Source organism: Acromyrmex echinatior, chromosome 4 (assembly GCF_024713525.1).
Source record: "Acromyrmex echinatior isolate Ae372 chromosome 4, ASM2471352v2, whole genome shotgun sequence".
NCBI lineage: Eukaryota > Metazoa > Arthropoda > Insecta > Hymenoptera > Formicidae > Acromyrmex > Acromyrmex echinatior.
Genome location: NC_141855.1, coordinates 12105119 through 12120477, shown reverse-complemented (window position 1 = coordinate 12120477; position 15359 = coordinate 12105119). Strand labels below are relative to the sequence as shown.

General features: G+C 31.7%; 1 protein-coding gene across 6 annotated transcripts in view; it reads right to left on the bottom strand.

Moving 5' to 3' along the window:
- Nucleotides 1-15359, bottom strand: part of Mxd (MAX dimerization protein) — a 41755-nt gene that overhangs the window by 24685 nt on the left and 1711 nt on the right. For 5 of the 6 annotated variants that reach the window (XM_011056792.2, XM_087405782.1, XM_087405783.1 and 2 more), the window contains exons 2-4: nucleotides 12939-14027; nucleotides 9154-9247; nucleotides 8455-8484 (exon numbers count right to left, since the gene is read on the bottom strand). In XM_011056792.2, the coding sequence (XP_011055094.2) occupies nucleotides 8455-8484; nucleotides 9154-9247; nucleotides 12939-12993 (179 nt within the window). In that variant the 5' untranslated portion in view covers nucleotides 12994-14027. Of the gene's footprint in view, nucleotides 1-8454; nucleotides 8485-9153; nucleotides 9248-12938; nucleotides 14028-14115; nucleotides 14508-15359 lie in introns of those variants that run through there. The other variant, XM_087405784.1, reaches the window with a different exon arrangement.

The following is a 15359-nucleotide window of genomic DNA, read 5'->3' as shown; positions in this document are numbered from 1 at the left end:
AAACGCGATTCGCTTATCGAATCTACCGCATCTGATCAATGATAAGCGCTGAATTATATGATAATTGCGCCAGAACATCGTGATGACTAGTGGAAACGATATCTTATTTGTCGTATTATTTCTGTTTGCCGCAGCTTTGATAGAGATAATGAAAAATCTATTGTTTATGCGTTACAGTTTGTTTTATGTCCAGAAAGATAAAGCAGAAAATTGGATTTAACTCGTTGGTAAACAACGAGAAATTAGAAGGTTATTATAAATATTCAACGGAAAATGATTTCAAGCTTCATGAGGCGTAAGGTATTGTTAAAATGTTACTGTCTTGTGCATACAATAATTCAAGTAATTTACATGTAATTAGTATGGATATTAAGTGCAAAAAATACGGAATGTGCTACATAACTTGCAATTGTAATTTTAACATTTCCCCCATTTGCAATCACATTTCCTTAAAATGCGAGCAAGAAAATTAGTTGATTATCATACACAGCAATTATGCAATTTTAAACATTACATACTTTTATAGGTAAGTGTCAAATTCATTTTTTATTAAAGTCCACACGAAAATAAATTATATGATTTTCTTAACTATTCTTCCACTCAAAATAATTTATAAAAATTCTATCATAACTATTACTTTAGAATTGTCGCTTTTTATTAAAAAGCGTCAAGGACAAAGCAAAGAATAGATTTATGTTAAAAATAATTAATTTATAGTTCATATTATTATAATAGATTTTTAGTTCGTATTTAAAAAAAGAAGCATTTTCAATTAGTATAGAATTGCAAGAATTTGTATATGAAAAAAGGATTCATTCAGGATATCCCAAACAATTCTTAAGGTATAATTAATATTATATTGTTATCTTATCATTTTGCCTTCCTTTCTTATCCTCTTTTCCACTGCCCTTCCCTCTATTCAATCACGAACCGACCTCCAATCACCCTCCAAACCGTCAATGTAACTCAAGTTCCTCGAAAATTACGGGAAACCAATCAGCGTCGAAATGTGCTCCCGCCGATTTTCGGTGTTTCTCTCTATCCCTCTCTCATCCCGTTTGAATTACGTCCAACAGGTATGCACCTGAGTAGTATTATTGCTGTAATAATTGTCTTGCTCTTGCAACAATCAGTCATCTTTGCCAAAAGCAAAAATCTTTTCCTGATAAAATTAATTTCCCATCAAACATGCATAAAATTTTACACACGAATTGATGTATTGCTGCATGTAAAACAATATATTTCGAAAATATCAGCTTTACACATAAATAACAATAAAATATCAGATATCATGTTGAAGTGACGATTCTTTTAAAAAAAAATCAGTTTTCAATTTTGGCGTAACGTTTTAATTACAGTGAATTTGTGAAAACGCAAAATATTGAAACGTCTCCCTATAAATTTGAAGTTACAGAGGGAAAGTGTACAAGAAAGTGTAGGATGGCAAGAACGGCGAGAACGCGCACATGATAATAATTCAATGCGATGTAAGGACTCTTCGCCAGTCATGACGGAAAGCGATCTCTTCCGAGTATAGTAGGAAGGCGTCGAAGTAATTGGAGTGAAATAAAAAATGAGTAATTAAAGTACGTGCAACACACGATGCCAGTTCTGGATTCGCATATCTGTTTACAGCCGGTTCGGACTTGATACCGACACGAAGTCATACGGATGTAAGAACCAAGCGAATCTGATTTTCAGCGAGATAACCAACAATTTCAATTACACAAAATTCCGAAAGAAAAATAAATCGACATTTTTTGATCTCGTTAAAATTAATTTTAATTTTATTATATTAATATATCCTTAATATATTTTCTAAATATTATAATAAATAAAAATGTCCACATCGATTCATGTATCCTGAAATCTTAAACTTCAATCTACCAAAAGTAAAAGAAACGGAGATGCATAAGTTAATTTCTCAGTGTCCATATGAAAATCTAAACAACACGCATTCTTTAATTGAAAAATTGCATTTTGACAAATTGCGTCTAATAAACGATAATGCGTTTATTGTCTCTAGTGTGAGTTATTTTTTGACGCGTGAAAACATTATTAAGAACACCGATTTGATGTATCGTATTGAAGCCAAATTTTCAATTTGTGCTGCCCACCAATAATACGACACTAATCGAATATTTACGTATGTAATTATATGTATTATTGTGCGTATGTAACGTGAACAGAAATGAGAATCACTGTTCAGGGCTCAAGGTGAACGAGCTTCAAAGTGGCAATGGTGAACTGCAGAGAGACGTCGAGACAAGCGAAGGGTCCGCAGGCCCTAATGCTCGCGTCGTTCTTACTCGAGTAACACGTGAAACACTTCTACACTCTCTATTTTCTTCGCCACTTCAGCTATACCAGTCGAATAATTAACTCGTTAATTAGTGTGAATTTATATATTAAATTCTAAAATAATGTGATGAATAATTGACAGATAATTGGAGATCAAAATCTACAAGATGAAAAGAAATACAAATCAAGAGCATATTTTCAATTTTATAATCTGCTATGCTCTACACTAATAATCATTTTTCTGCATCAAATTATCTCGACTTTCTCAAAATGTATTAGGTGTTGGAATTAATTCGTAGCGTTTTACAAGTGATGGGAAGTACTTTCATTAATGTATTTTTTAATGCTCATGTGAAATAAATAACATTCTTTCATTAAAAAACGCTACGAATTAATTCCAACACCTAATAGAATTCATATAAAAATGTCTCAAAATGTTATAATACACAAGTCAATTTTAAAATTAAAGTATGGAGTATTACTACATCAACTTTCTATAAATTTAGTATAATTTAAAACACTTCACAAAACTTCATAAAAATTAAATTAATATATCTCGTGAAAGAATCATGTCGTTTTAACGGGATTTGTGTACAATACTTGATTATCAAGAGATGTTTATTTTATGAGAGCATATCACAAAACTAACACTATCGAAATCCGACCTTCAATATGCAACGATTCGATGTATAACGCTTGCAACCAAGGTCGGTCGATGCTCTAAACAACGTGTCGAGCATCTCTCGGTCTCCCCAACGTTAGAGAATGAAAGGAGGTGTACAGGGTGCACGCTCCGCCGAGTCGTCCTTGACCCCGAAGTCAACCCGCATCCTGCTCCGTGCATCTCGCGAAGGATATATCCTGCGCGTCTGCGCACATATCAATTCTCATTAAATTATTCAGCATTCAATCCTCTTTTACATTGTATCACCTGACAAAAGTGTGTACTTGATAACCGAACAAAATTTCTACCCCAAAAGATAGAATATTGGCTATTTATTCATGGCTTCAGGACTAGGTATACCTAAGCTTAACACATATTAACTATATTAAATTTTTTAGCTCTTTAAACACGACGATACTGCACGTAAATAACACGAACGTTTATCGACTTGAACCTTTGCCCTGTAATGACTTGAGCAGCATCCGATACGATAGGATTTCTTTAATCAATCGACCCGCCTATTTGCGCATCGAGGTCTTTATTTAACGTTTCTCTCATCACTCTTCCCCTTCCTTCAGCTTCGCGCAAAAAATAATGCAGATTTGTTTAAATACTTTACATGTATCTTCAAGTTCACAATTTATGATAGCTCCGATAATGGCATAACTTTTGATGTTATTTCCGTTTTTAAATTAAATCATTAGTTTTTAATTGCCATTATATTAACCAAAAAGTGTAAACTTTTAATAGTGGCAATCATAAGAACTATTTGTTCAATAATCTTACAGGATTGTTTTTTAATGTCATTATACATAATATTAAATAATATTCCTAAAATATTAATCAATGGTTATATGTCCACTTTTAATAATATTATGATTATTAAACGTAACATTATTTAGTGTTACTATAATATTATATAAATATTACAAAGTAATATAAAATTTACTTTAATTCAAATAATTCAGTTTAAGATTGTTTAAAGATTGAAAATGATTTTGGCGCGCAATTGTAGAACTGGGATACATAAAATCACACCAAAACGTTATTTAAGCACTAAGATGCAGCATAGATCGACAAGACCTTTTCATTACTTATTGTGAATTCAAATTGCATTTATATAAAAATAATTAATATTATTATAATAAATATTTTAATAATATTAAAAGCATAATATCAAGGATATTATGTAAACTGAATATATAACACCTGCAGAATATTCCCATAATATTAACAAATATTATATAACATTCTTAAAATATTACAATATTATTAGTTTAATTTTTGTAATAATATTCATATTTTTGTAATAACATTCTAGGAATATTTTGTACTTATAGGGACGTTATTAATTAATAAATTATTAAATAAATACATATTTACAAATTGATATTATTATTTAATAAAATGAATTAATTAATTAAAAAACAAGGAAATAGATATAATTAATAACGTAATATATAAATAACAATATCGATAAAATATTATAAATTTTATAAATTAATAGAACTAAATATAGATAGGATATACCTATTAATTAAATAAAGAATTTGATAAAATTCTTTCACATCCTTCTAATCTGTATTGAGAACATAAAGGGATTAAGCTATGACCAGTCGGGAAAGATTCAAGTCGAAATTATGAAAAGCCGTATGAAGACTAACGTGGAACCGAACCGGAAGTTGGCTATCTCACGGAGGCAGCAGCAGCAGCACAAAAGGTGGCACTTAAAAATTCAATGCATTTCAAATGGACCAGAGATCCGTCCTCAGGCGCAACGGCGGCGCCATTTTCACTCGCGCTGGCGCAGCCATTTGTCGAGCTTTCGTTTTTCAGCTGACCTAATGTCCTTTCCCTACACGTTTGAGAAAATTCCCGCTATTTCATGTAATGGCTCGTACAAATAACACGTAAGCGACCGATTAGTTATCACTTTTGTTCACCAATTGGATCGATAATACTGACAGATTACACTGACATAATAAAGCGCTAATTTGAAATTAATTAATTTCAAATCAAAGTTACTTTAATACTTTTAGTTCTTTAATTTGATTCTTCTTTTCAATTCTTTATAATAACTTTTCAAATTTTTAATTCTTAAATTATAATAATTCAAAGAATTTATATTAATTTTCAAAAATAAGACATCAAATTTAATGTAGATATATTTTTATATTTCGTTTTTTCAATTTTTGATCGTGAAATCAGTCAATGGCCTCCTCTTCATCATCAATCATATATAAGGTAAACAAAAGATAATAACTATGGTAAACATACGAAAGCGACAAAACGTTATCTCAAATTTCTGACGAAGTTTAAACTTTTTCAAGTTTGTTTACAGTATTTAAAAAAAACAATGCGTATAATTATTATGTTTAACTAACATAGTTAAGTTAATTAACAGGTTATCGAAATAGAATATTTTTTTGTGATAATACTTTAAACGATATTTTTATAAACCGATGCAAACCGTTATAAACAGAAATAAAAAAAAACAGAAGAGTACGAGAAATTAGATCGTGAATTGCTATTGATGTTTCATCAAGATCAAAAAATTCAAGAAATCTTGTCTTGGTCTTGTTTTGAATCAAGATAAGATTAAAACAAGAAATTGGAAATGATTTCAAGACAAGACAACAAATTGTTATCAAAACCAAGATTTCTTGACAATAAGTCAAGAAATTTCTTGAATTTCCGTGAGTTTTTATTTTTAATACTTTATTATCTTAATATTTTATTATTTTATTTCTGATTTGAAAAGTTTTGAATAAGTTAGGTTTTAACATTTTCAATTGTATTTATAACAGATTATATAATATAGATATATTTATACATTTTCACTAAATAACAAAATAGCATATAAGCAGAGTGTAAATCGATTATTGAAAAAGTGAAATTCCTGATCTAATCAAATTAAATTATATTCACCGATACATCCTTATTGTATATGCAGATATTAACCTTTATATTTATGTAAAGGAATATATATAAAATCAATACTGCGAGATTATTTGCAAAAGTATATTATGTATAAACGTTTGCGTATTTTTTACTAATAGTATCAATTAAATTAGGAATGATTAAAATATATAGTAATTATAATAATAATTATATCTATAATAATAATCTTAGGAATCTAATAATCTGAAATAGTTACATTTGACAGTGATGATGTTATGATATTAAAAATGATAATTTAAGAAATATTTTTAATCTTTATTAATAGATTTGTGCATAATAGACATTATAGGAACACTTTTAAATAATGAATTTAAACATAGTAAACTACTCGACATTCAATTTGTACTTGTTTTCTTATTATCTCTTACGACGTAGTCAAAAAGCCACAAGGGCCCTGCTTAAAAAATCAAGAAATTTCAAGAAATTCAACATTCTTGAGTTCAAGACAAGAAATGTCAAGAAATGATCAAAACAAGAAAAACGAAATTTCTTATCTTGAAAATCAAGACAAGACAAGAAATGCTCTTTAAGACAAGAAATCTTGTCTTGATGAAACACTAATTGCTATTGAAATGCGACCGAGAGATCATCAATCATCGTAATATAATCTTTAACCGTGGTCTTTAATGCGCAGTACGATTTGGGCCGCCATGGATTTATTTCCGCCGCGCGCCAAATTTAGGACAGTATGCCATTGGCTTCCGCGTTTTGTATGCTGCGTAAGTATGCTTGTCACACGCGCTGCATACTTACGCAGCGCTTGCATCAACCGCCATTGATTTGTTTACAGACGCGTAAACAACACCGGCTGACAAAATTTAATTTTATCTTCACCGAAAAAAATAACACTAAAATAAAATATTAATTCCAACTCTAAATTATTCTAATCTGTAAAAAAAAATACTAAACATGTATACATACATAAAAAATATTAATGTATAAATACTAATGTATGTATGTATAAATACATAAATATTAACTAGATAGACTAAATATCTTCCTATAATAGATACTTCCATGTTTTATAGATATTAGATAATCGCAAAGAGTTTTATATAAATATCTCTTGATAATAAAGTATTTTGCAGTATGTGAAATAATACAATTTCTTTATAAAATAATGTCGAAATATTTCTTCATTTTCTTTCACGCCACAATAATTTCGTGACAATGTAGAAAATTGGAAAATTCGTATTACAATATTACTCTATCTTTTTAGAATATGACATTACAGGAATAGTTCATAGTATAAATTTTATGTTTTTTTTGATAGAGTCATATTATTTTAAGGGAACTAGATATTAAATAATAAAATTTCATAATAAATAACATATAATCAAAGAAATAAATGATTTAAAATTGCTCCAAAAATTATTTGGCAAAAAAGTTTGCATTTTATAAGATATATCAAAGGAGAGGGGGACACTTCCTTATATACTTTAGTAATATTTGTATATTTTAGATACGAGATTACAACTGTATATTGTAATATTTCTAATATTTTCTCTCTAAATTTTCATTCACGTACTATTTATTTGAAAAATTCAAAAACTTTTAGAAAAACGTTGGCGCACTCTAAACATTTCGAGAAAAGGGGGGTTAAATTCGCTAGTCAGCGGTGTATGAAAAGAGAAAAAGAGGGTAGAAGGGGTGTTCTAGAGAATGAGAGAGAAAGCAAGATAGTCGCAGGCGGACTATCGATTTTTTTTTACCCAAGCAGCCTATGTGCGAATAGTGGTCATGTTGAGAAGAGGGATCAGAGGGGGAGAGAAAGTTACACAAGGGCTGGCGTGACACAGAAACGGCCAATGTAAAAACACGCTGTTCTTTGTTACACACACACACACACACATCTCATATTTGTATTACATAACGCAATAACGTGTATTTGTTAAGTATTTTTTTTTATCTTTGGTCCTTCCAACTATAACATTATAATGTTAAAAGTGTCCCGCATAATTATCTTTCCACCTCTATCTATTCTGCCCACGTGAAACGCATTAGTCGCCACTGATATATTCATTTTTTGTTTTCAAAAGAATTAATTCCGAAAAGGTTATAATATCATATAAAATGTTTTATATATTTATTCCAGTTTATTTCCGACTTTAATCTTGCTCGGATTTATATCTCCAATAAATTATAATTTTATTTATTCTTATTCATGCGCAACAAATTATTTTCATAAATTTAATTTATAAATTTACTTATGACGCACAAATTTAATATATAAATGGGAATTTATCGTTCAAAGCATATGATATCTCTATCTTTAATACCGCTTATTTCTGATAAATGTTTAATTAAGCGTCCAAAGAAGAAATAATTTTACGAGTATATTAACTAATTAACAGGTTTATCAATAATTTGTTTTTTTTTTTAAACATGACTCTTTTCGACTTATGTATTATAATTATAAGTTATACTTATTAACTTATAATTTGTTTGTTATTTTTGTTCGTTACCAATAATTTTTAAATAAATATAACATATAAAACCATTTATATTATAATTTTTAAAACACTCACCTATTTTTTTCCAACTCATTATGAGTCGTTCTGAAAATAAAAAAAAAATATTTTTTACATTTTGCAAGAATGAGATTTATGATGAAAATCGCAACTCGAACAATGATAATATTTCTCCTTGCAGATAAAAAAATAAAATTGAAAAAAACAGAGATTTATTGCATAAAAAAATATTGCAAAAATTTCAGATATAAATAATTTGGAATAACAATTAAGATTTACAATAGCACGTGTAGCAATAATATTTGCATTCAGATCTAAATCATGAGCGATTAAACTGCTAATTGACAATATTTTGGATTGTAGCACGCGAATTGCTGTATTGCCAAAAGTTGCAATTTTATGGAATAGTTTTATAAAATAAATGTCTCTTTATAATCGAATATACCATGTCGAAATAATATGATGCTTCTATTGAGGTATATTTCAGTTTTTGCGAAATATTTGCAATATTTGCAAATTACAAATGTAAAAAATTAATAATTCGAATAACATTTTTCTCTTTGATTTAAAAATTGAATTAAAACTGTTATAGAAACTGCTAGCAGTCCCTAAACTGTATATTTAAAAAGATTCATGCAAATGTGATGTAAATATTAACATTCAAAATATAAGGTACAAAAATATCTTTAATTTTCCAAAAATTTATGTAAATTTCTATGTGTTGTTTCGTAAAAAGATATTTTAATAGACACGAACCTGCTGCCTTGGGACTTCTTCGTCTTTGGCCTCTTTGTAATCGTTCGCATATCGTCGGGTATTGGCATCGTTGAAGCATAGCCATGTTCAGCTTCTGTAATCAAAAAACGATAAATCAATAAGTAGAACATAATTATATATTTATATGTTATACAAATTATTATATACAGCGTCATAAAGCTGATGGCCTAATCCTTTACACGTGCTATAGCGCTCAAAATAATAAACGCAAAATAAACCAACCCAAATTCATTCGTCTCCAAATTATTAGACATTTTCTTCAATTACGTATCGTCGTTTTCAATTGCAAATAATCTTTGTAAAGCACAATTCTAACTTTATCTTTAACGATATTTTTGTATCTTCAAAAGCAATACATACATTTAGATATGTACATACGAAAAAAACTCGCGACATGACTCGCAAGAGAATCAGTTTTCGAAGCTTGACAGTTTCGTTGGAGAATGAGCGATGGACAGTAAGTCACGTTTTATTTTCTTAGATCGTTCCACATTTTATTATCGTTTCAGGAAAGTATTACGTTTGATCCAAGTACAATTGCATTATGTTATATATTTCTCCTCAAACGTGTGAATTTTCAATAAGTACATGCCGCTAATCAATCTAATTCTTATCGAACGTATAAACATTAGAAACGTTAAATACAATGTTTATCTTTCTAAACATAAACGTCAAATTAAATCGAGATAAGCAAATGCATCGAGATGAATCGAAATAGATAGCATTGGAATAAATAGAGACCAGGATTAAATTAAGACAGACACTCCAAATCAGATAAAAATAGAGACTTTAGAATAAATTTCCATAAATAAAGAGGTGGCGGTTAAATCGAGACAAATCTTAGATCGATATATACTTTCTCAGATTTACTTTCATCGGTTCATTGAAACGTCAGTATTTTAACAAAAATATGCAGAAGGTGTACATATGAAACGACTCATTCCAACGAACATTTCGCTAATAACATAACTACTAGTAATGTAATAATTAGTTGAAAACGTACAAGTCCAACTATTTCTGTAACGATGTATGCGGTTTTATGATCATGAGGTAATTACGCGAAAACATATCGATTCTCACTACATTCCTCGAATTTTCGTTGATTTAAAAAGTCGTAAAAAAAAAGGAATGTACATCAGAATAGTCATACATTTCTCACATTTTAAAATTCTTTAACTTTTCTCTGATTTTCAAAGAAAATTTCATGATTTTTCCTGATACTTTCAGAGAAGATTTTGAAATTTGTTGAATTTTTATCTTGATTTTTGGAAACTGTTTATTGTCAAATATTTATTAAAAGAACAATTTAATCTAATATAAATCACTATACTAATGTTGCTAACACCACTTTCATTTGATTGTTGTCAATCAAATTAATAGTATTCCAAAACTGTATAAGTGATGTACACATGTTAAATTTCTTTGAAGCGAAGAATTTTTATTTTCCAAAAAATTTTGCAAAATTCCTTGATTTTTTCCTGATTTCTCTGACATTTCTCTGACTTCCTTAATTTCCAGTTTTGTAGCAATTCTATGTTCTGTGACAGAATGTATGTTGTGCTTTAACGAGATACACAATAATTATCGAATGACATTTATTTTATACAAGTAATCGAAACTTTGTATAAGTGCGGTCATGAATACTTTAACATCTGAATTTGCACACGTAACGTGGCATTGTCGAAACGCGTACTTCCTGACTAAATGTACACGCATTGTGATCGTTATTCGGTTGTTCGAAAATTATTTTTAAGACTATAGCATATAAAAAAACGTAAATGGTAAAATATAATTTGTAATTTGCTACTGTTTATGTTTGTTGCTATTGTGTATTATAATTGGCTGATTCGCTTAATACTGCTTAAGCTTAATTTTTTTATGTGACATAACTTTTACTGTGTTATTTTTACTTGTTACGTTATTACTACAGATTTATTATTTTTATTCGTTATACAAACACAGAAAATGTCAAACTGCGAAATGTCACGTCCGACTGCTTTGAAACGTGCGTTGCTTTCTTTCGAATTATCGACGCACTAAGAAAAAAAATTGTATATTTGACTAAATTAATTTAATTCGCTTTACATACATATATACATATATATACAAAACGACGAAATTGATTAATTTAATCAAAGAAACAATTTTTTTTCTCAATGCAATCATGCGTGAATATTAGGTAGCCTTAATACGCGCGCAACTTGATGCGTTTTCATTCTTACACAAACGGTTGTCACGAGACAAAAAGCGACGCTATAGTTAACCGAATCTTTCACTCTTACGGGAAAGCGGGAAGTTGATTGGTCGACGACGCGACGCATCGCTTCTTGCTGCGCGGCAAATGCGTTTCTCATCATATATGTGCGTATATATGTGTACGTGTGTGCGTGTGTAGGGGACCCTTTACGAGGATCCCACGTGTGCATGGCGACTCCATTGGAAAACTCCCAATGTACGTGTTACGACGCACGAAGAAATACAAGTACGCGCGCGCGCGCGCACGTTGAAACGACGTGCGTTGCCGCATGCACGCGGCGAGGACATCGCTCTAGTACGACGCAGCGGTATTATAAGTGGGATGATAAAATGAGATCATCATCGCGCCGCGTACGATCCAACGCGAAAATAAAGATAGTCACGATCGGATACTCGTAAATCGTACGATTGAATTTCGTTCGAAAGAACAGACTGCACGCTGAGAAGAACGCGTCCGTTGTATCGAGAATTTATAATCGATAATCTCCACGCGATCTCAGAGAGGTTCAAATAATCCTGACAATGGCTGCATTTCGTAAAACGCATGATGCTTCATTGTATCCTTGTTGTTCGCCGAATGTTAAACAAGGATCAAATGACCCGTGCGTGTCATGCACACAGAAAAATATTATTCTATTGCTAAGAAAATGATACTCAACTGACTTCCTTTCTTTTAGGTAACAGTTATTTTTAGCACAGAATATTTTCTTGATATATATATATATTACAAATTTGAGAAAATTATTATTGCTCAAAACAAGAATTCTCTTTTAAAGAATACTATAAAATTGATCGAAGAAGCGATTTTTTTGTATAATGAACAAACCGATTTTTTTTTTAGTTTAATAATCTTTATTAAACTTACTAAGATTCAGAATATATTTTGAATAGATTTGATACTTGTGATAAATTTTTAGATTTGCGAATGTATGAATTTTTCAAACACTTGAAACAAGTAATTATTATTTGCGTATAATATGTATAATTTTCCTGTACATTTACGAAACAATAATATAAAATTTAATAAACGCAAAATTTCAGAAATAGAGCTAACATTTGGCTACAATTGCAATAAACATTTAAAATAGATATATATATATATATATATATATATATATATCTCGCAGTACGTCAATTAATTAACTAATAAAAACAATCATTTCTTAATAAAGCCTCTCTAGGTTCAATAATATAATATTATCCTGAAAAAAACTTCAAGAAACGAAACAATAACAAATGAACGATAACAAATTAAACTACTCCAAAATTTTCTAACCTTTTTATATTTAATAACTTAAAAAGAAATATATCAAATTGTCATAGTGGAATTAAGTTACAACATCGGGAATTGCATTTTTCTGAAATTTTTTAATTCTCCGAGTTCATTTGTAATCAGTTATTCTATAAAATTGAAGAATTTTATTTTACGCAAAATAGTAATTAAAATAAGAAAGAGGGGGGAGGGAAGGGGGGGGGAGAAATAAAAAGCGCGAGAAATTCGCACTCACCTCTTTCCCTTCGTTCAATGTACTCGGCGGCTTGTAATAGGGCAGCAATGCTCATATTTCCTTGGTTTGGAGTAATCCTGGCTGCTTCCGTTCGCGCTCGTTCCCCTTTCTTCTGCCGCACGCTCCCGCGCCAACACACGTGCCGAGGACGTACACAGCCTCACGCACAGCACAGCAGAGACAGAGACAGAGAGACACACACACACACCACACCACACACACACACACACGACGCGCGCGCGCACGTGCGCGTACAACGGACGCGCAGGCGAGAATGAAGGGGGAGGAAGGGGAGTACCGGCGAGATACGTAATCGTGATGTCTTCGGCCGCCGCGCCGCGCCGCGCCGCCTCGGGCGACTCCGCCGCACGTCGACTACCTTCGGCCGCGTAACTGCGCGCACGAACGCGCACAAGTAAACCAACCGATGACGACACCGACGCACGCCGAACGAGAGGAACGTGCACCAATCCGCGCGGACGGCGACAGCGACGGCGGCGGGCAACAGCAGCGGCAACCGAGGCCGAGTCGCCGAGACGGAGATACGCGGAAAGTTTTCTTTCTACACCGCTGCTCCTGTTTGATTCTCCAACGGTCGCTCCCTCGCCTTCGTCACGAATAAACAACGATCAATGAATATTTCCAGCTGGACTCTCTTCCCTCGTCGATCGTCGTCTTCGAGGGATCTCGAGCGGCTTAATGAATTTTTTTCTACCAAGTTGATTCCAGCTTTTTCAAATAAGCTCAGCTTCTCTCAAATATCCCCCCTTCGCTTGGTGAATTCGCGTATCACTCTCTCTCTCTCTTTCTCTCTCTCTCTTTCTCTCTATTGATCACTGTCAATCGATCTCCAGCACTCAGGAATGCACGAGCGCATTTACTCGAGTGCTCCGTTTTCAGCGTTCTTCTTTTTTAAACGTTAGGAATCATGTATTTCTATTTTCTTTCTTCTTCACGTGTCTCTGCTTCAATCGCGATCGTTCAGTCGTCTTGATTCCTCCTCCTGTTGCCGCGACCGTGCTCTTCTCCTCTTCTGGTTTCCACTGCTCCTTTCTCACTGCGTTTCACCACATTTACCCGCCGATTGCACTGCAAATCACAAGAGAAGTCGATTATCACCACCGTTGCGTCCACTGAACATTTGCGAACGCGACTCGTGCCGATTTCGCATACATACGATTCCCGACATAAATAAACGCCAACTATACAAGTAAGTATACACACAACCGTCGCAATACCACCGATACGAAAGTGCCGCGTGAGGTAACTGCGCTTCGAACGCTGCCGAGAGAAGCCGATCGCGCGAGCACGCACACCAACCATGCACATGCATACAATGTGTGCGCGCGTGCCTGTCACCACACACACACATACACACGCATAACAGACAGTAAGGGAGGGGAGAAGGAGCAAAACAACGCACGATGAGTGAAAGAGCGAGAGGAGCGAACGGAATGAAAGAGAGAATACGCCTACGCGCGGTCGCGTAACGCGAGAAAAATAAACAGCGAGTTAAACGGAAACAGAGCGCGCGCGCACGCACAACAGAGAGAGAGAGAGAGAGAGAGAGAGAGAGAGACAGATAAATATAGAAAGAGCGATAAAGCAAAATTTATTATGCGTCTGGAAATGAGATTATTTACGAATTAAATGAGGAATTTAATTCCTTTGTCGCGTGCTTATGTCTTTTGACGATTAACGCATAGGATTTTACGTGTAGTTTTATATAAGAACGAGAACATGAAATTCTTCTTTGTACACGTGCACCACACATGTGCAATTCGAAAAAAAAAAATACGCAGTTGATATTTGGAAAAACTTGAACTTTCTTATGTCAAAAATGAAATGTAATAAAAGAAAGTTTAAATCTGTTGTTAATCTGAAGTATTTATTTTTAAGATTTATTGAATAAAACAGCAATTTGAAATGTTTAAAAAGTTACATATTTGAAGAAATATACTATTTAATACTTGGAAAAATTGAATTAATTTTGATATAAGAAATGAAAAATAATAAAAATTTAAATGTTAATATGAAGTATATTCATTTTTGACATTCATTGTACGAAATAGCATTTCATATATAAAAGAAATTACATATTCGAAGAAAGATATATAACAAAAATTTAAATGTTAATTTGAAATATACATTTTTGAGATTCATTGAATGAAATAGCAATTTAAGATGTATTATTTATAACGAATAAGTATAGTATATAAAAGAAATGTTTATTTAAAAAATTGTAAATAATTATTTTTACTTCTATTCTTCACAGAGAAGAATAAAATATTTTGAAAACTTGTAATAATTTTAAGAATGTATTTTTAATTAAAATTTAAAAACACATAAAGATGAAAATTTTTACAGGTTTCAATTTAAGGATCAAAGATGGATTTGTTAATCCAGAGAAGAGTGAGTTAA